The sequence below is a fragment of the Halichoerus grypus genome, chromosome 10 (genome assembly GCF_964656455.1).
Source record: "Halichoerus grypus chromosome 10, mHalGry1.hap1.1, whole genome shotgun sequence".
NCBI lineage: Eukaryota > Metazoa > Chordata > Mammalia > Carnivora > Phocidae > Halichoerus > Halichoerus grypus.
Genome location: NC_135721.1, coordinates 20,223,306 through 20,247,005, shown reverse-complemented (window position 1 = coordinate 20,247,005; position 23,700 = coordinate 20,223,306). Strand labels below are relative to the sequence as shown.

The window sequence follows — 23,700 nt, the reverse complement described above, 5'->3', positions numbered from 1 at the left end:
AAAATGTTTATAATCCTTCATCAGATCCTGAAATTTCCTTCTAAGAAAGTCATCTAGGGGAGCCTGGGTGGTTCAGTCAGTTAAGCATCTGCCTTTTGCCCAGGTTGTGATCCCAGAGTTCTGGGATCAAGCCCTACATCGGGCCCTCTGCTCAGTGGGGAGCCTGCTTCTCCCTCTGCCTCTGCTGCTCCCCCTGCTTGTGTGCGCTCTTTCTCTCTCTGTCAAATAAATAAAATCTTAAAAAAAAAAGTCATCTAAAAAAAATTATATGTACAAGGGTGGTTTTTTTTACAAGGGTGTTTATTGTAAACATTGTACACAACCAAAATATCTTCTCATAGGGGTTAATCAAATATATTTAAATTATCCACTGTAAATATTATGCAACCGTTAAGTTTACAGTCATAAATCTTAGGGAAGTAATAGGAAATTCTGGAGAGATTTGATAAAATGGAAATAGCAGGACATGAGCTTATATTTATACCGTATGTGTTGGTGTGAAAAAATGATGTGTGCATTTGGAAAACTCTGGAAAAACAGGGAAAATAAAAGAGCTGCTTAGGTGAGGAGTATGTGAAATTTTTTTCTAATTTTGTTTTATTTCTGTAGTTATTTTGATATTAGTTCATATTTTTTTTTCTAAAAAGAAAGACAATAAAAGGTTAAAAATATGTCCCCAGGGGCACCTGGGTGGCTCAGTCGGTTAAGCGGTTAAGCGTCTGCCTTCGGCTCAGGTCATGATCCCAGGGTCCTGGGATATGAGTCCTGAATCGGGCTCCCTGCTCCGTGCGGAGTCTGCTTCTCCCTCTCCCTCTGCCTGCCGCACTCCCTGCTTGTGCTCTCTCTCTCTGTCAAATAAATAGGTAAAATCTTTTTTTTTTCTTAAATGACACCATTTTATTTTTTTTAACTTTTTTTTTTTTTAAGATTTTATTTATTTATTTGACAGAGAGAGAGACAGCGAGAGAGGGAACACAAGCAGGGGGAGTGGAAGAGGGAGAAGCAGGCTTCCCGCTGAGCAGGGAGCCCGATGTGGGGCTCGATCCCAGGACCCTGGGATCATGACCTGAGCCGAAGGCAGACGCTTAACGACTGAGCCACCCAGGCGCCCTTTTTTATTTATTTGACAGAGAGAGGGAGAGCACAAGCAGGGGGAGTGAGAGAAGGAGAAGCAGGCTTCCCGCTGAGCAGGGAGCCCAATGTGGGGCTCGATCCCAGGACCCTGGGATCATGACCTGAGCTGAAGGCAGGCGCTTAACCGACCGAGCCACCCAGGCACCCCTAAATAGGTAAAATCTTTAAAAAAAAAAAAAAATGTCCCTAGTGGGGCTCCTGGCTGGCTCAGTCTATAGAGCATGCAACTCTTGATCTCTGGGTTGTGAGTTCGAGCCCCACTTTGGGCATAGAGCTCACTTAAAAAAAAAAAAAATGTCTCTACAATCCCTTAATAAACTCTTAGATATTTAATACAGTCCTCCTGAGATAACAAATTCCATAAATTTATTACCTTCTATAAACAGTAGAACGTCCCTTTATTTGTCCTAAAAGTCCAAAGTATAAGCTCTTCCTCTATGTACCAGGATTGATTGGAAAAGTCTGGATCGTTCCTTTTCACACCTATTTTATTTTATTTTTTTAATTAAGTGAGCTCTACACCCAACCTGGGGCTCGAACTCACAACCCTGAGATCAAGAGTCGCATGCCCTGCAGAGTGAGTCAGCCAGGCTCCCCCACGCCTGTTTTGATCATATATAGTTTCCAGGTCTATCCTCTTAACCTTTCTTTGTCTTTGCACACTAAAGAGTCCTATTTTTTAATAGCCCTTGGATGGTTTTAGCCGTCCTTCCCTGGATCTCTCGCTCCTGCCTGTCCCCAGAGACGCAGTGAGGGACTACACACAGTACTCCAGATTCAGCTGCATCACCAATTTATTTTAGGGTAGAATGATTTTTGTTTCGTTTCCAAAAAGCCTTCATGATGGTGGCTGGCCAGATGCTAGTGGCCTTTTTAGCTCTGGCGGCATATTAAGCCAATGTCTTCTGGGAACAATAGCGAATTACTCCCCACCCCATGCTTTTCTTTTTCTTTTTTCTTTCTTAAACTAAATTAAATTTAATTTAATTATTTTATTTATTTTATTTTATTTTTTAGCTTATAACTGACAGTGCTCACAGCTATCATTTAATGAGTAGAGCTAGGATTTCTTTTTCCTAGAGCATAAAACTGTAACTGAAGCTCATCTGACATTTTTTGTCAGCTCACACGGCCTAGAAATGCTCTCGAAGATTACCACTTAGGAGGATCTGGGGGCATCTGTGGAGCTGGGTGTCTGGCCAGTGCTCTTTCTTGCATGATTTCTAATAGAGATAAGTCCTGTCTTTTCATATCTGCACAATTTTTCCATCCAGAGACATGCCTGTTTGTTTCTGTTTCCTTTCCCTAATCCACCCCCCATCCCCCCACCTGCATTATGAGAAAGTACTTCCCTGTCTCTGTCTCCTCACCCCCACCCCCATCTAACTTTGACTAACCTCTGATGTAGAACCATGCCAGGAGCATTTTAACCCCTAAAGGGCTGCCCACTGCTTCCCCAAGTACGGGAATAACTGTGGAGATTAGTCAGACGTGATTTCCTCCTGCTGGAAACGTGTTGCTTTTCTTTTAGCAGGTTCTGCTTCCTAAAACATTGAACAGAAAGAATGTATGGAGTAGAAAGAGCACGGGCTTTGGAGCCAGGCCGACCTGGACCTGGATTCTCCATTTAAATTGAGTGGCCGTGATGTGACCTTGGATGGATTACTTACCCTGTCTGAGCTTATATGAGGAAACTGGTGGTGTTAGTATATGCCCCTTAAAGCATGTCCCACAGGCCACCTGGGGATCTCGTTTACAAAGCAGATTCTGATTCACTAGGTCTGCGTAGGGCCTGAGATCCTGCATTTGTTTCTTTCTTTTTTTTTAAGATTTTATTTATTTATTTGAGAGAAAGAGAGTGAGAGAGCACAAATGGTGGGGGTGAGGGGAAGGGCAGAGGGAGAAGCAGACTCCCTGCTGAGCAGGGAGCTGGACGTGGGGCTTGATCCCTGCGATCATGACCTGAGCCAAAGGCAGACACTTAACCGACTGAGCCACCCCGGCGCCCCTGAGATCCTGCATTTCTAACAAGTCCCCAGGTAATACTGATTCTGGGGGACCTCAAAAAGCAGTGATTCTTTTTTGTTGTTGTTGTTAAGATTTTATTTATTCATTTGAGAAAGAGAGAGACAGAGAGAGCACAAGCAGGGAGAGAGGCAGAAGCAGACTCCCGTCCCCGCCCCCGATGAGGTGGGAACCTGACCCAGGGTTCCATCCCAGGACCCAGGGATCATGACCTGAGCCAAAAACAGTGATTCTTTAATGTGAACCTTTAAAAACCACTGATGCCTGGACCTCATCACGGACTCCCCGGCCCCTTCGCAGTTTAATCAGCTGTGGGGTGTAGTCTGGGCACTGGGCCTGGTAAAAGCTCCCCGGGTGATTCTAATATGCATCCGAGTCTAAGACCCACTTCTTTTTTTTTTTTTTAAGATTTTGACAGAGAGAGACACCGCGAGAGAGGGAACACGAGGGGGGGAGTGGGAGAGGGAGAAGCAGGCTTCCCCCTGAGCAGGGAGCCCGATGCAGGGCTCAATCCCAGGACCCTGGGATCATGACCTGAGCTAAAGGCAGACACTTAATGACTGAGCCACCCAGGTGCCCCTGAGACCCACTTCTTAAAGGGTAATTAGAAGTAAATGTGAAACACCCGACATGCAAAAAAACCAATGGTTTTCTTCCTCCTGGTTCCTTGCCCTGTTCTCTCTCCACCCTAGTCCCCAGCCTTCGGTCAGTCAGAAAGACCAGGGCATCAGCCGCTGCCCCGTGCCCTCCTTACTAGACTCCTCCCTGGAGCACCTGGCGTGGGAGTTCCTGCAGCCACTCATGAGGGGAGGGGCCCAAGATAATAACTCGATGTGGCCGGGCAGTGGGAATTTTAAAAACTCCCCAGTGATTCTAATACAGCAACCAAGCTTGAGAAGTAGTGTCTTTACGAGGTGGCAGAGTGAAGAACGCTAGAATGCTGTAAATTACCAAGGGCGGTGCGAGGACTCAGGGCTGGAGTGTCCCAGAATAGGAAGCCAGGCCAGACACCAGGTCCCCAGGATCTCATGACCCAGTAGTTAGAGGGATTGGTTATCATGGCCCCAGCAGGAGGGGGTTTCCTGCCTTGTCTCCTTCCTCCCTTTTCACACCCATCCCCTGCCTCCTGTCAGCCTTCCCAGATGCTCAGACCCTGCTACTCTGACCTTTTGCCCTGCAACAGTGAGTGTGGGTTGGTCCGTTGAAGGAGGAGAAGCTGGGATAAAGGGTCAATTCTGTTCTGGGTAAGAGAGCCCAGGAAAAGGACTTGGAACCCCCCCACTGCGACGACCCCAGGGGTTCCTTTCAGTTCCTCAAACATTTACTGAGCACTTACTCTGTGCCAAGCACTGTGCTAAGCCCCGGGACCCTGAGACCTGAGTAAGACATGATCCCTGCCCTGAAGGAGCTCACCGGGGAGACAGGATGTAAGCAATAATGGTCCATGAGGGGGAAAGAATAGGAACGTGTCCTGGTTGTTGAGGAGGCCGAAAGGAGGAAATGTGCCGATATGAAGGACTCGGAGAACACATCCCAAGTCTCTCCAACCGGGTCTTGCAGGGTAAGTAGTGGTTTTCCAGGCGGACGTGGAGTGGGAAGAGAAGCCCAGTGTTGTGAAAAGACCCAGCACATTCCAGGAGCTGGAATTCTTTAGGCGAAGCTGGAGCACAGAGCGCATGGGGAGTAAGTGGTAAGAGGAGGCTGGGAGGCCGGGCCAGCCCACGGGGCAGGGCGCCGCTGCAGACTTTGGGTTTCATCCTGCAAGGAATGGAAGACTGTTGAGTATTTGCGGCAGAGGAGAGGCACGCTCTGACTTGGGTTTCTGGTGAATGCCCCCGGGTGTCATGTGGAGATGGATGGAAGGGGGAGCTGATGGCAGGAACAGTGCAGGTGAGTCATGAGGACCACAGTGAAATCGGCAGGTGTATTCGCTGCTGGAAAGGTGGGAATGGTGGGAGCCCTAACAAGAAGGCAGACCTGATGGGATTTGATGACCGGCCCAACGTAGGGGAGGCAAGAGACGCACGCAGGGCAGGGCCTGGGCCAAGGGAGGTAAGGTGCATAGGGCACAAAATTTAAGGAATTGTTCACTCAAAGGATCGTGCAGTTGCTGGGCTTAAGGGGGAAGGAAGCACTGGGATGAGTTCAGGCCTGTGCTGTGGGGGCGGGCCCGATGCTGAGACACTGCCCCCAGAGCAAGGCCTGCAGGTGGCAGTGGTGTGGCGGGGAGGACAGGCGGCTCGCAAGGGCCCCGGGCTCTGTAGCAGCTCTGCCCTTGGCCTCTGAGGCTGCGTGGGGCCGCTCTGGCTGGCCTGCTTTCGTGCAGGGTCCCGTGGCGTCCTCACACAACCCAACCTCTGACCCCCCGCCAAAAGCAGCCCTCCACCCCCGTCCCGCTCTGTCCCCAGTGACAGGGCTTCCACAGGTGGCAGAGGGAGGCCCCCCTGCCCCACATCGTGACAGCACCTCCCGCTTCGAGAGCCCACAAGCAGGTCAGCTGGTTCCCCTGGGAAAAGTTCCAATGGGGAGGCAGCCAGTATCTTCTGGTGGCTCAAGGTGATTTCAACCTTCCGGGAAACGGGCGATGAAATCAGAGGACAGCTAGAGTGCCCTGGGGCAGCGCCCTCTGATGAGCAGGAGTGAAAATGCATTTTACGGAGTCACAGTTTACCCAGTTTATACAAATCCATTATCCGTGAAGCCCCAGATTCCACAGGCATCTGCGGCGTGTTTGTGCCGAGCCCCGGGGCTGGGGGCCTTTCACACAGCACAGGGGCGCACGGAGTGGGATCGGGGGTGGTGGGTTCAAATCTTACTTCTTCGTTAACTAGCGGCGTGACCTTGGGCTAGTTACTCTCAATTTCTTCATTTGTTAAGTGGGGAGAGTAATAGTAGCTTTCTCTTAGGGTGAGGATGGAGATAGTGTTTGTTAAGGGCTTAATTCAGCCCCTCGAAAATAGTACTCAGCAATATTTGTCAGCCATCCTGGAACAGAGGCTGTTCCGATATTTCAGATGTGAGAGCCGAAGTGGGTACCTTGGTCTAGGCCTTGCATTTAGTGGGCCGAACTCCGGTCTCTCTGGCTGTCTCCAAAGCTCATGCAGCTTCTGGGGCCTCACACTGCCCCTTAGTGCTGCAGAGTCTTCTCCCCTTGGCTTTTCTTCTGCTTTCCATGTCAGCTGAAGATTACACCTGTGCTGAGAGCCCTCTTCTTGAGCCAGGAGCCAGTTAGCTAAAGAGCTGGGCTGCCCAGTGACCATGTCTCTGCTCCACACTCTTGAACACCGGCTGGGAGCTAAGTGCCAGGATCCAAAAGCCTCCTGCACGCCCCTCCCAGGCATGGTGAACCAACCTTCCATCTGTATCCAAAGCAAACAGATCAGGTGCCTCTATTCCCTGAGGGATGCCCTCTCTTATGGTCTTATCGACAATGGGGGCAGTGGGCTGGAGCCCAGGAGGCTGGAGGGGAAACTTTGTTCTCAGTGGGGGCCACGAGGCCGCATCTGGGACACATCTTTTGTCCACTCCTGGAAGGACCACAGAGCAGGGAAGCCAAACCTCTCAAGCTGGTGATGCTGTGGCCATCTTTGAAAAGCCCATCTCTTAACCCCTCTGTGTTCGCAGGCCATGGAGAGCAAGCTGCTCATCGGGGGCAGGAACATCATGGATCACACCAATGAGCAGCAGAAGATGCTGGAACTGAAGAGGCAGGAGATTGCGGAGCAGGTAGGGCTGGGGGCTTCAGGTCTCATGGGAGCGCATGGCCTTGAGGTCTCGTCTGGAGGACACAGGGCCGTGAGCCATCATGGACTCAACATCCCTGGAATATAGTGCTAAGAACCTAAGACATGCCGCCCTGGATCCCTTGGGTCCACCAGCCCAGGAGCCTGCCTCTGTCAAGGGCACTGCCAGCTAAGGGGTGAGAGGAAGTGGTGGTTCTCCATGATGTCAGCCAATACAGGGCACCTCGTGTTAATTCCTGGGCCTTCCATAGGGTGTAAGTTCTTTGCCAACTGTATGACGATGTCCTAAATCTTCAAGAGCCACAATTAGTTGGTCCTACCAGTCGTCTGTGATACCACGTGGGGAGGGTGAGGCAGCTGGGAAGCCAGTATGATGCCAGTCTACGTCGGCTCAACACTCCTAGAATGCGCCAGCTGTTCGGGCTGGGGTCTCCATCCCCGGGGGGGCAGTGTTGGCAAAGACACGGCCATATGAGCTAAGAAGAAGGTTCGGAGAGGCTCTGCTGACGACGGGCAGGAGCAGGGGCTGTGGGCCATGGGCCGCTCTCTCCTTCCCGGCCTCTGTGGCCGCCATGGAGCCAGATCCCGTGACAGGCAGCATGAGCTTGTCCCCTGAGCTCCCTTGGCCCTCCCTCGTACACGCCGCCCCACTGAGCCCCTGTGCCCTGCCTTGGCCTAGAAACGCCGCGAGCGGGAAATGCAGCAGGAGATGATGCTCCGTGACGAGGAGACCATGGAGCTCCGGGGCACCTACACGTCCCTGCAGCAGGAGGTGGAGGTCAAAACCAAGAAACTCAAGAAGGTGAGAGGCCGCAGGGGGCTGAGGGCCTGGCAGCCTCTGCCCAAGACACTCACCCACCCGAGGGGTCTGTGCTATAGGGCCCCTTCCCCACGTTGCTCGAACCGCTGAAGCCTGAGTGACTTCGCCGGGGCTGCCGGGGTGAGGAGTGGGGGAAGGCGGGGGCCTGGTGCTGGAGGGGACGAGCGCCTCTTCTCCGGGGCCAGGCTGGGCCTGGTGGGCTGGGAAGGCCTTCACTTCCAGTCTCCTGTTGCCATCCTGATGGCGCTGGGTAACTTCCCCTGCACACTGTCATCAGTGGGTCATGGTTGGGTAGCCAGGCCCAGGACAGGAGTGTCAAGGAGGCCTGAGGAGACGCAAGCCTGGGGGAGCTTGGGAGGGGAGCCGCAGGCCCCCGTGGACGTGGGAAGGGATGAGACTGTCTGATCTCCGGAACCCTGCAAAGTCCACGGCCAGGGAAGGGCACGTACAGGGACAGGAAGCAGCAAACTCCAGCCCAGATTCTGGGAAGAACCTGGGAAACCCACTGGGTCGCCGACGTGACTGGCCCAGAGCAGGCCGGGCAGAGGCCCAGCCACAGGGGCAGTTTCCAGGGACATACGCACCTCCTGGCGGGTGAGGAGCGGGACAGCAGGCTCTCTGCTGCGCTCCACACCCCCATTCTTGAGAGCCCCTAAAGAGGCAGAAGTGGGGCGGGTCACCTTCCAAACTGGCTTAGGCCCCCTACCTCCTACCCGCCCCCCCCCCCCCGAGCCTGCACAGCAGTTCTGTCCTTGGGTCCTGATTCGGACTCTTCTCTTAACTAGTTGTGTGCCCTTGAGCAACTGTGTACCTGAGTCACCTCTTCTATAAAAAGAGGGTGTTGGGACTAAAAGGCCTCTCGGGTCCCTTTCAGTTTGAACATTCCACAAGGCTGAAAACAGCGGACGGGGAGCAGGTAACAGGCCCTAGGGTAGGAGGGACAGGACGGCCCGTTGAATAACCTGCCCTCATTTGCGGTGGGGCAGGAGGGAGATTCAGACCGGGGCCTCCCCCTGGACTCGGCCTGTGGAGGCCGAGCCCGCAGCGTCAGGGCCCGGGGCCAGGTGACAGGGGCCTCGCCGCCACCCTGCGTAGCCTCTGAGCGGCGCCTGTCCCCACGCAGCTCTACGCCAAGCTGCAGGCGGTGAAGGCAGAGATCCAGGACCAGCATGATGAGTACATCCGCGTGCGGCAGGACCTGGAGGAGGCGCAGAATGAGCAGACCCGGGAGCTCAAGCTCAAGTAGGGCCCCCTCCTCTTCCCATTCCTGGTCCTCACAGCCATCCCTCACTGCCTGGCCTCTCCCTGAGGGGCTTATTTCCTTCCTCAAGGCCTCATTCCAGGCGTCTATTCCCCCAGGAGTCCACATCCCTTAGGAATAGAATGTGTCTGAGGGGTGAGGACGAGGTCTAAGTTCCAGAGTTGCTTATATCTCCTCTGTTTCCTTCTCCTTCCTCTGCTCTGCCGTAATGATGAGGCCCCCGAAGTGCATGCTGGGTGCTGGCCAAGAGTAACCCCTAAGGCCCTGAGTCCACAGCCTTGGCACTGGAAGCAGGGATTTCAAGTTCTGTGATTGCTGTAGGGATCCTCTCTTCGTCCGACTTTCTGGTTTTTCCATCTCCGCTGTTCCCTCTGCCTCTTTGCTTCTTGCTTCAACCTTCACGTGTCCCCTGTGGTCTCTCACTCCCCAGTTCCCCATCTCTACCTCATTCCTGCTCCCAGGTACCTAATCATCGAGAACTTCATCCCCCCTGAGGAGAAGAACAAGATCATGAACCGGCTTTTCCTGGACTGTGAGGAGGAGCAGTGGAAGTTCCAGCCACTTGTGCCTGCCGGAGCGTGAGTCTCTCACCGCCTGGTCTGGGCGCACCCCAGGTTGGGGGTGGCCAGGGGCCTGAGGGGAGACGGGTAGGAAAGATGCAGATGGAGGATGGATTTCTCCAACATAGGGGTCTTCACGAAGGGTGTTCTGCCCAAAACAAAATGTCTCAGGTGCCCCGCGAGGGACCTAAGGAGGGGGAGAGCACCTCAGCCTCTTGGCAATCCCAGTGAATGATAACATTTGGTCAGTCTGGTAAATATTCATTTGTCAGGTGCCCAAAACAGCAACAATAGTTAATATTTGCCTTGCTGTGTTGGGCACTGTGTACAGGACTCTCCAGACAGAAGGGAAATCAGACATAGTCAGAGCTCCCAGTCCAGTGAGGAATGCAGGGAAGTGATCAGATCAGGAAATGATAGAGGTGTGACCCAGTCTTTATAACCTCACGCAGCTCAGCTTGGTGATTCAGCGTTTCCACGTGTTGCCATATAGCCTAGCTCTTAGATACAGTTTGCATCCACCGGCTCTGTGTGTAGCTCCCTCTGCTGGTGGCCATGAAGAATAAGATGCTACTCAAACCCAACAGAGGGACTGCTTCACTCAGCTGGACCACACTGTCCCTTAATTGAAAATCTGTATACAGAGCTGTTTAGGAGGCTGGATACCAAAGCACTTCCCTGGAGGTTCTTTGCTCTCTCTATCTTAGGAATATTAATGACAAGATAGCACAAGATTCTCCCCAACACTGGGTGGGAAGCTAGCTATAAAGGTCTCTGGCTTCTCACATCAGATGCCTACTTGATCTGTCTACTGTCTAAAAGGCTGACCCTACCCAGACTGATACTATGCAACTTTGTAAGTGGCAAGTTCATGAGTAGAGGACTTTTCAATGGTGTCACTTTGGACTTTATGCAAAGCTTCCAGGTGATTCTGCAAGGAAGCCAAGCTTGAAAGCCGCTACTCTAGTGCCCTCTGCTGGAGGGAGATGCTGGTGAGGCTTCTGATCTGTAGGGTTATTGATTTTGTACTTAGAATGAGTTCCTCAACTGAAGTTTTACAGGGGCGCCTGGCTGGCTCAATTGGTAGAGTATGCGACTCTGGATCTTGATCTTGGGGTTGTGGGTTCGAGCCCCATGTTGGGTGTAGAGATCACTTAAAAATAAAATTTTAAGATTTTATTTATTTATTTGAGAGAGAGAGAGAGAGCAGGGGCAGGATAAGGGGCAGAGGGAGAAGAAGCAGACTCCCTGCTGAGCAAGAGGCTCAATCCCAGGACCCTGAGATCATGACGTGAGCTGAAGTCAGGTGCTTAACCACTGAGCCACCCAGGAGCCCCCAAAATAAAATCTTTGAAAAGAAAAAAGTTTGGGGCACTTGGGTGGCTCAGTCGTTAAGCGTCTGCCTTCAGCTCAGGTCATGATCCCAGGGTCCTGGGCTCGAGCCCCACATCAGGCTCCCTGCTCTGCGGGAAGCCTGCTTCTCCCTCTCCCACTCCCCCTGCTTGTGTTCCCTCTCTCACTGTGTCTCTCTCTGTCAAATAAATAAATAAAATTTAAAAAAAAAAAAAAAGAAAGAAAAGAAAAAAATTTGCAGATGGAGTAATTTCTTTACATTAGATAGAGACAGGATGAGAGGCTCTGAGAAGGCATGTGTTTTTAACTTTTTATTTTGAAAAACAAGCATTGCAAGAACAGTGCAAAGAATTCCCATACCCCCTTTATCAAAATTCACCGATTGTTAATATTTTGTCACATCTTGCTTTATTAATTCCCTATCCCCTAACAATTTGAGATTAAGTTGCAAACATCTTGACCACTTACCTGTATTTTCTAAGAATGAGGACATTCTCTTCCATAACCACAATACAATGTTCAAATCCAGGAAATTTTATGTTAGCACGATACTATTATATAGGCAATATTCAGCTTGAGCCAGTTATCCCAGTAGTGTCCTTGAGGGCAAATGTCCCCCCCTGACCTGAGCTGGTGCGTGACATTTAAAGGCAATGCCTCGTGGTTCTCCTTCAGTCTGGAACTAAGAAGGGATCTTGGTTGGAGTTTTGTAGTTTCATGCTTCAGAAGAGTTTATCCATTTCTCAGAATAGTTTGCATACACTGAAAAACCATGCACAGATTTTAAAAATTAAAACAGCTATCTTAAAAGAGTACTTTAAATAATGTTTAAGAATAGATACCAGTAATAACTATTAAAAAGAAAGAAGTCCTTCAAAATTGAGATAGGTATCTTCGCTTACTGTTTCACTGTTGACTTTCCTAGCCCATTGTCTCCTGTCTCTTCTGCTTTAAAGGTGAAGCTGTGCTCTTGACATGCTCTTTGTGTGCCTCAGAAACCCCCCCCGGTGGAGGGGGGGGTGCCTGGGTGGCTCAGTCGTTAAGGGTCCTGGTTTCGAGCCCCGCATGCAGTCCCCATCCGGCTCCCTGCTCAGCGGGAAGCCTGCTTCTCCCTCTCCCACTCCCCCTGCTTGTGTTCCCTCTCTTGCTGTGTCTCTCTCTGTCAAAGAAATAAATAAAATCTTTTTTTTTAAAAAAAAAAGATTTTATTTGAGAGAGAGAGTGCGAGAGTGAGCCGGGTGAAGGGTAGCTGGACAAGCAGACTCCCTGCTGAGCGTGGAGCCTGGCCTCAGGCTGGATCCCAGGACCCTGAGATCATGACCTGCACCAAAATCAAGAATCAGCCACTTAACCAACTAAGCCACCCAGGCACCCCAGAAAAGGTTTTTAAACCTCTCTGAACCCAAATTGCTTCACCTGTAAAGTTGGGATAGTAAATGTACCCTGTAGGATTGTTGAGGTTGAAATGGGATAATGTGGGGCGCCTGGGTGGCTCAGTTGGTTAAGCGACTGCCTTCAGCTCAGGTCATGATCCTGGAGTCCTGGGATCGAGTCCCGCATCGGGCTCCCTGCTCGGCGGGGAGTCTGCTTCTCCCTCTGACCCTCCTCCCTCTCATGCTCTCTGTCTCTCATTCTCTCTCTCTCTCAAATAAATAAATAAAATCTTTAAAAAAATAAAAATTAAAAAAAAAAAAGAAATGGGATAATGTGTGGAAGGCTCCAGGCCACAGAAGAGATGATCAATAAATGGTTCCAATCATACCAATAAGCCAATATTACAATTACAGGGACTCCAGAGAAGCCAATTTGCCTTCATCCCTTAGAAGTGCCAGAGAAGGGCAGTTTGGTTTACTGTTTTTGTTTTAGATTGCGATTTTTTATTCAGGCTGTCTCCAAGTTTAGAGACGGAGCATTCCTTGCTCTAAATAGAATCAAGATAGTTAAACTGGTTCCGTGATAGAGGCAAAGTTTACCTCAGTGAGAACATTCTCAGCTCTGGGTTGAGTCCCTAGCATGATTCACAGGTCTGTGACAACTGAGTTGAATCTGAAACCGGGAGAAGTCGCAGCCTCCCCAGGCAGGGTAGGGCAGTGTTGAGGGAAAGAAAAAAGTAAGCAGAGGAGCACCTGACTCTGGATTTCCGCGTGGGTCATGATCTCAGGGTCCTGGGATCCAGTCCCGCTCTGCACTCAGTGGGGAGTCTGCTTGAGGATTTTCACTCTCTCCCTCTTCGTCTGCCCTCCCCCTGCTTGTGTTTTCTCTCTCTAAAATAAATGTAAAAATCTTAAAAAAAAAAAAAGAGTAAGTAGACACGCAGGGGAATGCTGCAGGGTGGATAGCAGGCCTGCAGGGACAGAGGGGCCAGATCGCAGAGACAAGTCAGGTACACTGTGGCAGGTGACTGGGAACGACCTGGAAGGAAAACTCACCCTATGATGTAGGATGCCAGTTTTCAGCACAGAAGAGCAAAAGGGGGAGATCAGACAGCCAATAATAATGACATTGGGGTCAGCCCCTAAGACAGAGCTGAGAGATCACTTTTTAATATTAAGGGGGGAAGATATATTGTGATAGCAGCCATATAGCAGCCAGGGTGGGTCATATGACATCTTGGGCTCTGCTCAGCCCGAAACTACTGTGGGTCTCTGCTGGGAGGGGCAGATCCGGGCAGAGCCAGGCCCCTGCTCTGGGCTGTCAACCACAATCGGCTTGCTAGAGAGAGATCAATCATGGAAAGTAGGCCTGGGGCAGAAGAGGGAGTGGATGGGAAGTTTGGTGTCCCAATTACAGACTCCCCTCCCCCAACCTCTTCTTCCCGCATGCCACCCAGAATAGCCCTGGCATCTTTACTGGGTCAGGCTGCCAACTCACAGTGACCCACTGCTCCGCTCGCCCAGCCATGTCCCCCGGTCCTATTCTCAGAGCTCGCAGCCTGGCGGGGTGCGCTCCTGCGAGACAGAACAGCATCCTAAAAAGAGTATTTGGGCAGGTCCAGTTCCGAGTGTCTTCCTAATCGGTGGACCTGAGGCACAAAAGGCATTTTGCTTGTCTGAGCCTCAGGCTCCTTGTCTGCCCCGTCTACACCTCGGGAGGTTGTGGCAAAGTTAAAACGGGATGTGTAGACGCAGCTTACAAATGATAAGGGGTGATGTTACTAATTTCCCCCTCTCCCCTTGAGTTGTGCCGGCCTGCTGTGCGCATGCACAGCCTTCCATGCCCCCCACCCCCCTCCTCCCCCCTCCTCCCCCCTCCTCCCCCCTCCTCCCTTCCCCTACCTCCCCCGCCCCAGGGGCCACACAGCCCCAGAGGGAGCTGGGGCTTCTACAGTGTCATCCTTCCCTGTTTTTATCCATAAAGTGGGCTCGAAGGGACCCCCTAGGTGGGGTCCAGCACTCTTTTGTGTGCTTGAAAAAATGAACCACAAGAACGGCATTTCTCGGTACTCTCCGCTGCAGAAGGCAGGCACTGTTCCGTCAGCCCCTGCACTGCTCTGCTCCTTCCACTCGTCAAGGACAGGATGTCCTATCTGCGAAGTACTCGGCCTGTTTCTTCTCTTCTGTCTTCTGTCTGCCTTTTGGCTTTTTTTTTTTTTTTTTGCATTGCTCCTTTGTATCCCTGCTTGAAATTAGCAAGTTGAATCAAGAATAAATAATCATCACAGCTGCGGGGCGGGGGTGGGGGGGTGGGGGGGAGGTGTTTGAGCCTTTGCCGTGTGCTGTGCTAAGTGCTTGTCTTGCTTCATCTCAGCAGTTCTGGGTGACCGGAGCGGGGGAGGGGGGGGTGTCATAGCTGAGTCTCAGAGGTAGCCGGCCACTTCCCAAGGTAACAAACCTTTAAGGGGCAGAGCCAACATTCAAACTCAGATATGTCTTACTCTAAAACCTGTGTTAATTTGTTTTAGTGCAAATAGTTTCTTGATTTCTTTCCTATCTTCGTTTGTTTTGGATAATAAATGCAATACACCACACTCATCAAATTGCTGAAAGGAAGAAGGCTGACATACTGTGAGTTGGCTAGGATGGAGAGCAATGGAAGCTTTCACACATATAAGCGCTTTGAAAAGCAATTTGAGGATACCTAGTGAAGTTGGAAAGGTACATACCCTACGGTGGAACCATTCCATTCCTAGATACATACCCCAGGGAAACTGTTGAGTATGTACTTGAAGATACCTGTACGGAAATGTTCACAACAGCGCTGTTTATGTTTTTATTTTTTTTAAGATTTTATTTATTTGTCAGAGAGAGAGAGGGCAGCAGAGAGAGCACAAGCACCGGGGAGAGGGAGAAGCAGGCTCCCCGCTGAGCCGGGAGCCCGATGTGGGGCTCAACCCCAGGACCCCGGGATCACGACCCAAGCCAAAGGCAGACATTTAGCCAACTGAGCCACCCAGGGGCCCTACAGCACTGTGTTTAATAGAATAAAAAAAAAAAATCAACCCAGGTGTCCATCAACAAGATAATATTATACATATACATATATATATGATATATTGCAACCTTAAAATAGTTCATATAAGCAAACTTTAATAATCTAATCTAGAGGTACATGGATAAATCTAAAAAAAAAAAGTTTGTTGAGCACAAAAAATATGCAGTATGTATACCACACAGTTCAAATTTTAGAAATAGGCATACAAATACCCATGTATATTGTTTATGAATATCCACATATATAAGTAGCTAAAAACATGCACTGCGTTGATTAGCACCAAATTCAAGAGAGTAATTAACTTGGGGGGGGGAAGATAGGAGTATTAAAAACTGCCTACATTTTATTTCTTAAAAAAAATTTTGGTGTAAGTATAACAAAATGTTAAACAGATGATTTGACAAAGCTGAATGGTAAGTTTACATATATATTATTTTCTATACTTTTCTGAATGTCTGACATAATTAGATATAAAGTGATATATTTTCATTATAAAAAAAGTTCAGATTTTGCAGAAGAGCATAAAGATAATAAAAGTTACCTGTAATCAAACCATCCAAAGATAGTAACTATTAACATTTTGTTGAATATGCAGACTTTTTTCTTAGCTCTTACATTAAAATCTGTGATCTATTTTGAGTTAATTTTTATAGATGATACAAGGTAAGGATCCAACTTCATTTTTTGCCTGTGGACATCCAACAATTGTCCCAGTACCATTTGTTGAAGAGACTGTTCATTCCCCATTGAATGGTTTTGATACCCTTATAGGAAATGAACTGATTGTAGATATAAAGATTTATTTCTAGACTCTCAATTCTACTCCATTGATCTATATGTCTGTCCTCATGCCAGTACTACACAGCCTTGATTACTGTAGGCTTTGTGTTAAGTTCTGAAACTGGGACACGCAAACCCTCCAACTTTGTTCTTTTTCAGGATTATTGAGGCTATTTTGAGACCCTTGCATTTCAAGCTTGATTTTTAAATCATTTTTTTTTAAGATTTTTATTTATTTATTGGGAGAGATAGTGATAGAGAGCATGAGAGGGGGAGAGTCAGAGGGAGAAGCAGACTCCCCGCCGAGCAGGGAGCCCGATGCTGGACTCGATCCAGGGACTCCAGGATCATGACCTGAGCCGAAGGCAGTCGCTTAAACAAGTGAGCCACCCAGGCACCCAATCATTTTTTTTTTTTTTTTTTTGTACTAACTCTTAAGAAGAAAAATGAAAAGAGGAACCACTAATCATCAATGGTTTTGCATAGTGTGTGAAATCAGCATATGAATCTGAAAGCTAAAAGAAGATTGGATTTCCTTTCTTCATTTCAGCCCTTAATCAAACCTTTTTACTGTGGAAAAAAAAACAAGAGTAAAGAAATATGTGCTTTCTTGTGTTATGATAGTTTTAATTATCCAGCTGAATTAGAAGAAATGAGAAGAAAATTCCTGTGAACCATCTACAGAGCCTCCTGCCTACTGTGAACGATACTTAATTCTTCATGATATCATTTTCCCCATCTTCAAAAGAAATCCGCTCTAATATAGCCTCTTCCCCACAGCAATAACAGCCAAATGAAGAAGCGGCCAACGTCTGCCGTGGGCTACAAGAGGCCCATCAGCCAGTATGCTCGGGTTGCTATGGCAATGGGGTCCCACCCCAGGTACAGGGTAAGAAGCTGGGAAATAGAAGGGGGGAAAGGAGAGAGAGCCCAAGGGAGGCGATGCTCGTAATCTCTGCTTGCTCTTCCTACCTCATCACCTTTGCTATAACCCAATATTTACTGAGTGCCTAAGACGTAGAATCATCTGCACCACTGCTCACGTCTGGTCTGACGTTCCCACCACAGGCTGAAAACATCATGTTCCTGGAGTTGGATGTGTCCCCTCCAGCTGTCTTTGAGATGGAGTTCTCTCATGACCAAGAACAAGACCCCCGTGCGCTACACATGGAGAGGCTCATGCGCTTGGACAGCTTTCTGGAAAGACCTTCCACATCTAAAGTTCGAAAGTCCAGGTCCTGGTCAGTACCAGTGTGGTCAGAGTGGGCAGTGGACTTAAGAGGCAGGGAGACCGTATGAGCTGGTTGAGGCTGAAGAGGGTTTGGGTTGTACCTGCGAGGCATTAAGGGCGGGGGGGTAACTGGGGGTCGTCGGGGAGGAGTTCCCACAGCAACAGGATGAGGGAAAAGCAAGTCCTCACTTTTCTGTTTCCTGCTGTTTCCCAACCTCCCCATTCACCCGCCTCATCCCGACCCTCTGCAGGTGCCAGAGTCCTCAGCGGCCTCCACCCTCTACCACACAGGCCTCACTGGCCTCACTGGCCTCCGCTGCTCAGCGCCCCACAACAGTGCTAGACCATGAGTGACAGCCTTCAGTCAGGCTGCCCATCCAAGAGCCTCCTGGGATGGGGAGCCAACCCCGGATCATCTCACCTGCCGCTCAGTGTGCGTGCGTGTGTGTGCATGTGCGCGTGCGTGTGTGTGAGGGGGTGAGAGTCTGGCAGACCGTGCGTCGGCCTGCTCCTCTTAGCCTCCTTTATTTAATTAATGTTATTTATTTGTGGAGCTCAGCTGTGGGGGGAGATGCCCTCGCCTGAGCCCGCCGTGGTCACTGCGTAGCCTCCTTTCCCTCTGACTTTAGGACCCCCCCCCATGTCAGACCTCAAGCTCCTCCCCGTCAGCTGCTTCCAGAAGGGAAGGTAGCCAGTGTCTGGGAAGAGAGTCCTTTTTCTCCCTGTCTCACTCCATAATCCATCTCCTCCTGCGCTGACGGTGAGCAGTTCCTAAGCACTTTCTGGGACTAGAAAAATGCTAGATGCCCACAAAGGACCAGAGATGTCCTGCCAGTGTTGGGCCTGTGCTCCCAGTGAAAAGAGCCCTACACTTCACTTTCTGGACCTCAGATAACCTCTTTTGGCCTCTTGGGCTCCTTTTCAAGGACTTACATGACCTCACCGACGCAGCCCATGCTCTTCGGCTTTGGCAAGAACTCGTGGCTTACCAAACTCTGCTTCCTGGCCCCCTTCCCAACCTTTGGGTGGGAATTGTGAGCCAGACGGTTGCTGCCTCCTCAGGACCTGCAGAAAATGAAACAGTAGTGGAGACAACATGGACAGTCATCACAGGAAGTCCCTTCTCTGAGTCCCTTTGTTTCTGTCCCCTCGGAGAAGTAACTTGGGTCAACAAGTGATCAAGCCAACTGCCCATTTTTGAGATGCTGCTCCTTCCTGCTTTGGTCATTTTCCTCTGCAGCTGCCTGGATCCCAGTTCATAGTGGGAGGAATCCATGTCATTCCCCCCCTGGCTACGCAAAGGTATTGCAATCTGTTGCTTCCCCTTCATTCAGCACAGGCGACAGGGACCCAGGCACAATCTGGCAGCTTTGCTTCTTACTCCTGTTTCTGCATCACATTTGTTGAGCACTATTTTGTTGAAAACGGAGCCTTTCTTCAGCATTGTGAAAATTGGTCCCTAGGGAAGTACTCCCCACCTCCTTTTGTGACATCCCAAGATGTCTCCAGGTATCTCAATAAGTAAATTTCTACCAAAAAAAAAAAGGAAAAAGAGAGAGATGAATTTTCATTGATTTACTTTTTAAGTGTGTATTTTGGTAGAGGAGTGAAGAGGTAATCATGAAAGAAACAAGTGATTTAAGATCTCAAAATGCCCTAATAGTGGGAATCTCTGGTTCCCAGAAATATAAGGATTTTAGTCATTGAGAGAAAAGCATGAAACTGATGGAGCTGCTTGAATTTGGTGAGTGGGAGGTGGGGGTGGGGGGTGGGGGCTGATTACCTGGTTCTTCTCTTTCCATCAGGAAGTGGACCCTTCTTGCACAGTTCAAGTTCTGCTCTAAGGACCAAGCTATGGTCTGGTTTACCCTTATTGCACAGTTCAAGTTCTGCTCTAAGGACCAAGCTATGGTCTGGTTTAATTCAATGATGCTGTCATTTCTGCCGTAGTTACTGGACTAGATGGTTGGACAACTCAATTGCCATTTACTCCTGTCCTTCTAGGAAGTACCATTCTTCATCAGAGCCCAAGAGATTATTTGAGACTCAGGATTCAGATCAGAGGTTTGACTGTGTCTGGGACAGGAATTATGTGTAGAAATCCCCCAGGTGGCCTGGGCACCGGGGGACTTCATGCCTACATTGAGCAACCTCTCCCGCTGACCTTTCTTGTTTGTGGATGAAACAGCACGTGTCACCCCCATTCATCACTTGGACACATCGACTCTGCATCATCTGGTCACTTGACCCTCACAGTCTTAGAGCACAAAATACCCAGTTCCACCACCCCCAGTCTGAGGGCTGGGCCCGAGGTGTGGCGGAGGAGCTCTTGCCTGCGGCTTTGTGTACGTGTGTTACGTGTGTTTGTGTGTGCCTGTTTGTGTGTGTGTTTACCTCCGCTCTACACTCGGGGGACACTCTACACTCGGTGTAAGATATGCTGGGAACAGGACCACCGAGGCGGTTGGATCTGTCTCTCTGTCTCTCTCCTTTCCCTTTTGATGTATCAAACATTTGATTGACAAAGTGAAGGCCTTGATGAGGACCAAATTTCCATGTCTGTTGCTATGGTCTTTATTTAGGACAACAGTGAATGCAGTGGCCCATTCTTGTCACTCTATACATATGACTATACGGGGACATATGTAATATATAAATATATATAAAAAAACGTTACCCTCTGTCTCCTTGGCTTCAGATGAGGCCACTCTGTTGAGCTGAAATGCACCTGCAGCTTGGTGCCGCCTGCAGCCCGCAGCCCAGCCCTGTTCAAATTAACACAGTCGATAATAAAGGAATGAGTATCGTCACAGAATTGCTTGACTGCCTTCTCTCCCCTTTGTTCTTACTTATACTCTCCTATGCACTTTCTCCTTTCTCTCTCTGCCTTGTTTTTCCAAGAGGGGTGGGAGAGTATTTGGAGCTCGGCGGCTGCTATCAGGACCTTGGGGAAGAACGGGCTGCTTAAAAGGGACTCGTCTGCGCAGGAGGGCTGAGAGGCAGGTCCCAGGCTCTAGCCCGAAGTCTGTGCCAGACCCATGGCAATAGCTGTTCGTGTTCTGGGCGAACGGTCCCCACCCCGTTCGTTCTGAGCTATTAGCAGATGTCCAAACAGCCTAGATGTCCAGATGAGCTGTCGATATCCTTTGATAGCTCTGCTCCTCCATTGATCAGCCAGGAGAGATGAAAGCGGGTAATAATGTGTGTAAAGCACAGAGATGTCCCCAGCACATGGTGGGCACCGAATTAAAACAGTTTCAAAGACTAACATCCCATTCGGCTCTCTTCCCAGGGCTTCTTCCCCTCCCTCTGGGTTCTGGCTGTTGGTTCCCTGGAGCAGGGAGGTCTTACGGGAAATGAAAAGTAGTTGCTGCTAACAAACAAACACAAAGCCCCTGACTCCCAGGGGAGTGCTGTGGTCGGCCTGGTGCACGCAGCAGGTTTGGACACCGGACGCTTCTCCTGGAGGGGCTCCCTGCCCCGACGGCCAGGCCTGGAGTGACTCTGCTATTTGAGATCTGCCAGGTGCTGTGTCAGGTACTTGCCCCATGCACACTCACTTCATCGTCCCACATGGAAGGTATTGTCATTGGTTTACAGACGGGATTTAGGAAAATGAACTAACTAGGCTAAAGACGTGAGGTTAGCGATGAGGCTGGATTTCCCCACTCTAACGCCTGTGTTTTTTCCTTCTGGGCCACCCCTCGAGCCCAGCCATACCTTAAGAAAACTGATGGGCACCCTGTGTGTTTTATAAGTAGTGAAGGCCAGGGACAGAAGGGCAGTGGTCGGAAATAAAACCAGATCTTCAGAACCTGAACGTACAGGTCCTCTTTCAAAACCACTCGTTTCTCCTGTTAGCAGGTGAGGTCACTTGTATGGCTGACGTCCGTGGTTTTCTAGAGCTTCACAGAAAAGCCAGAGGGTAGGAACTCTCCCTTGGCTCCCAGGGCTTTTGTTAACTGTTTGTTGATAAAGAAGCTGCCATGTTTCACTTCTTCCTCCAAGGCTGGGCACCCGATCTCCAGAGGCTGGGGTGTGTGTTAGTTGAAACTCTTGGCCACTACTAAAGATTCATTTAAGATGGCCTGAATGAAAAGCGTGCCACGGACCCCAAGGGCAAGGACAGAACCAGTCCTCAGGAATAATCGAGTACCGGGGACTCAAACACCACAAAGACCCTCTCTAGTTCACCGAACTTCTTTCCGTGTGGAGTTCGTACTCTTTCCTCGGCTACTCCAGTTCGTGATGTAGAAAATACATCTGCTAGCAGCAGCTCACCCAGAGAGACTTCGAATCTCAGTCCCAGTGCCAAATTCATGGGAATGTGATCCCAATTCAGTGGTTTGGGTCAGGTGGGTGAAACATGGTATCTGACCAAGACCTTCGAAAGTTCTGCTGCTGTAACCATGTGTATGGAGGAAGGGTGGAAATAAAGATTTTTCTCAAGAAAGATGGTGGGGGTAGCAGTGGGGTTGGAGTATGCCCTGCACAGCCAACAGACCAGCCGTCCGTGACCAGTGCATCCATCACCCACGATGGCTTAAGAAAGGTTGCCCTGGGCTCATCCTATTATCCTGGCTATTTTTCTTACAACGTGGTCCAAGCCTCACCTGCAACAAAATTAACACCCTCAGAGATTCTACTTTAGGTCGAGGATAGATCCGTGGGGTAGACGCTATAGGTTGTCTTTCCAATATCCGTTCTTCCTTTCTTCCTTGACAAAAATTGTTCAAGGAGAGCAGTGTACCCAACTAAAAATAATCATATTCCTAGACTCTCCGGCAGCAACAGGTGGCCATGTGACATGGTTTTGGCTAAGCAGACGTAAATGGAAGTCAGTTAGGAATTTCTGGAAATGTTTTTCCTCTTCCCCTTTCTTCTTCCTTCCTAAAACTCACATGTATCTCCTAGAAGTGCATTCTGTCATTGAACAACCATTTATTGAGCACCTGTTAACCCATATGTTCATCCCAGGCATTGTTCTAAGTGCTGGGAATACAGGAGTGAATGGAATAAACAGAAGCCCCTGCCCTCCCCCGCCCCTCCGCCTCATGCTTACACTTTAGGATGGGGAGAAAAAGACATTGAACAAGAAAAACACATTGCATGTCAGATGGTGATAGTGTGAGCAGAGAAGGGAGGCCGGGGTTGCCCAGATGGCTGGGGTGGGGCGGGAGGAGTTGCAGGGTTTTTTTGTTTTTTTGTTTTTTAAAGATTTTATTTATTTGACAGAGAGAGACACAGCGAGAGAGGGAACACAAGCAGGGGGAGTGGGAGAGGGAGAAGCAGGCCTCCTGCAGAGCAGGGAGCCCCCTGCAGGGCTCGATCCCAGGACCCCGGGATCATGACCTGAGCCGAAGGCAGACGCTTAACGACTGAGCCACCCAGGTTCCCCCAGAGTGGCAGTTTTAAAGCCTTTACTAAGAAGGTGATATTTGAGCAAATTTCTGGAGGTACGGAAGTGGACTCCAGGAGAGGAAAGCAAATGCAAACCTCATGGGTGGGAGTATGTCAGGCTTGTTCAAGGAACAGCCACCATATTCCCACCCTGAGGCTGCGAGCACAACATGTAAAGGCTGATGGAGAGGAAGACATGGAGAACCAAGTTCCTGATGACGTTTGTGCTGCTCTACCAGCCTGGGTCTCTCCACTTCTGGATTTATAATGGAGGCAGACAGGGGCGCCTGGCTGGCTCAGTCGGAGTGGAGCATGTGACACTTGATCCCGGGGTTCTAAATCCAAGCCCCACATTGGGTGTAGAGGTTACTTAAAAATAAAATCTTTTAAAAAAAGAAGAATGGTGGCAGACAAATCCCTACAGGTTTAAACCAGTATTAGGGGGATTTGCCAGGAATTTGCATTTGAAATGAGCACCTCCAGGTGATTGCAGTGAATACTCACTAAAGTGTGAGAATCTCCTTTCAACCATTTGCAATTCCAAGTCACCCTCACAGTGGGCCTGTCCTTCAACACCTGCCGGCACTGGGACCCTGGGCTTGTGTAGACACCAGGACCATGCTCAAGGATGGTAGAGGAGGAAGGCTCAAAGCCGCTCGAGGCCCCTCAGAGCCCCTGGAGCCCCTGTACTCAGTCATGCATCATTTTTTCTTCACAACTGGGCAGAGGGAGGGGTAGGCTGCTACCTCCTTTGGGCTAGAAAACCAAAGTGATTGGGGCACCTGGGTGGCTCAGTTTGTTGAGCGGCTGCCTTCGGCTCTGGTCATGATCCCAAGGTCCTGGGATCGAGCCCCGCATCGGGCTCCCTGCTTGGCAGGAAGCCTGTTTCTCCCTCTCCCACTCCTGCTGCTTGTGTTCTTTCTCTAGCTGTCTCTCTCTCTCTGTTAAATAAATAAATAAAA

General features: G+C 49.8%; 1 protein-coding gene across 1 annotated transcript in view; it reads left to right on the top strand.

Annotated features, from left to right (window-relative positions):
• The window catches only part of KIF3C (kinesin family member 3C), a 35,335-nt gene extending 15,182 nt beyond the window's left edge, over window positions 1-20,153 (top strand). The window contains exons 2-8 of the mRNA XM_036090249.2: window positions 6,784-6,885; window positions 7,582-7,704; window positions 8,846-8,964; window positions 9,445-9,561; window positions 16,888-16,996; window positions 17,176-17,348; window positions 17,590-20,153. Coding sequence (XP_035946142.1) covers window positions 6,784-6,885; window positions 7,582-7,704; window positions 8,846-8,964; window positions 9,445-9,561; window positions 16,888-16,996; window positions 17,176-17,348; window positions 17,590-17,692 — 846 coding nt within the window. The 3' untranslated portion in view covers window positions 17,693-20,153. The remainder of the gene's footprint in view (window positions 1-6,783; window positions 6,886-7,581; window positions 7,705-8,845; window positions 8,965-9,444; window positions 9,562-16,887; window positions 16,997-17,175; window positions 17,349-17,589) is intronic.
• The last annotated feature ends 3,547 nt before the right edge of the window (window positions 20,154-23,700 follow it).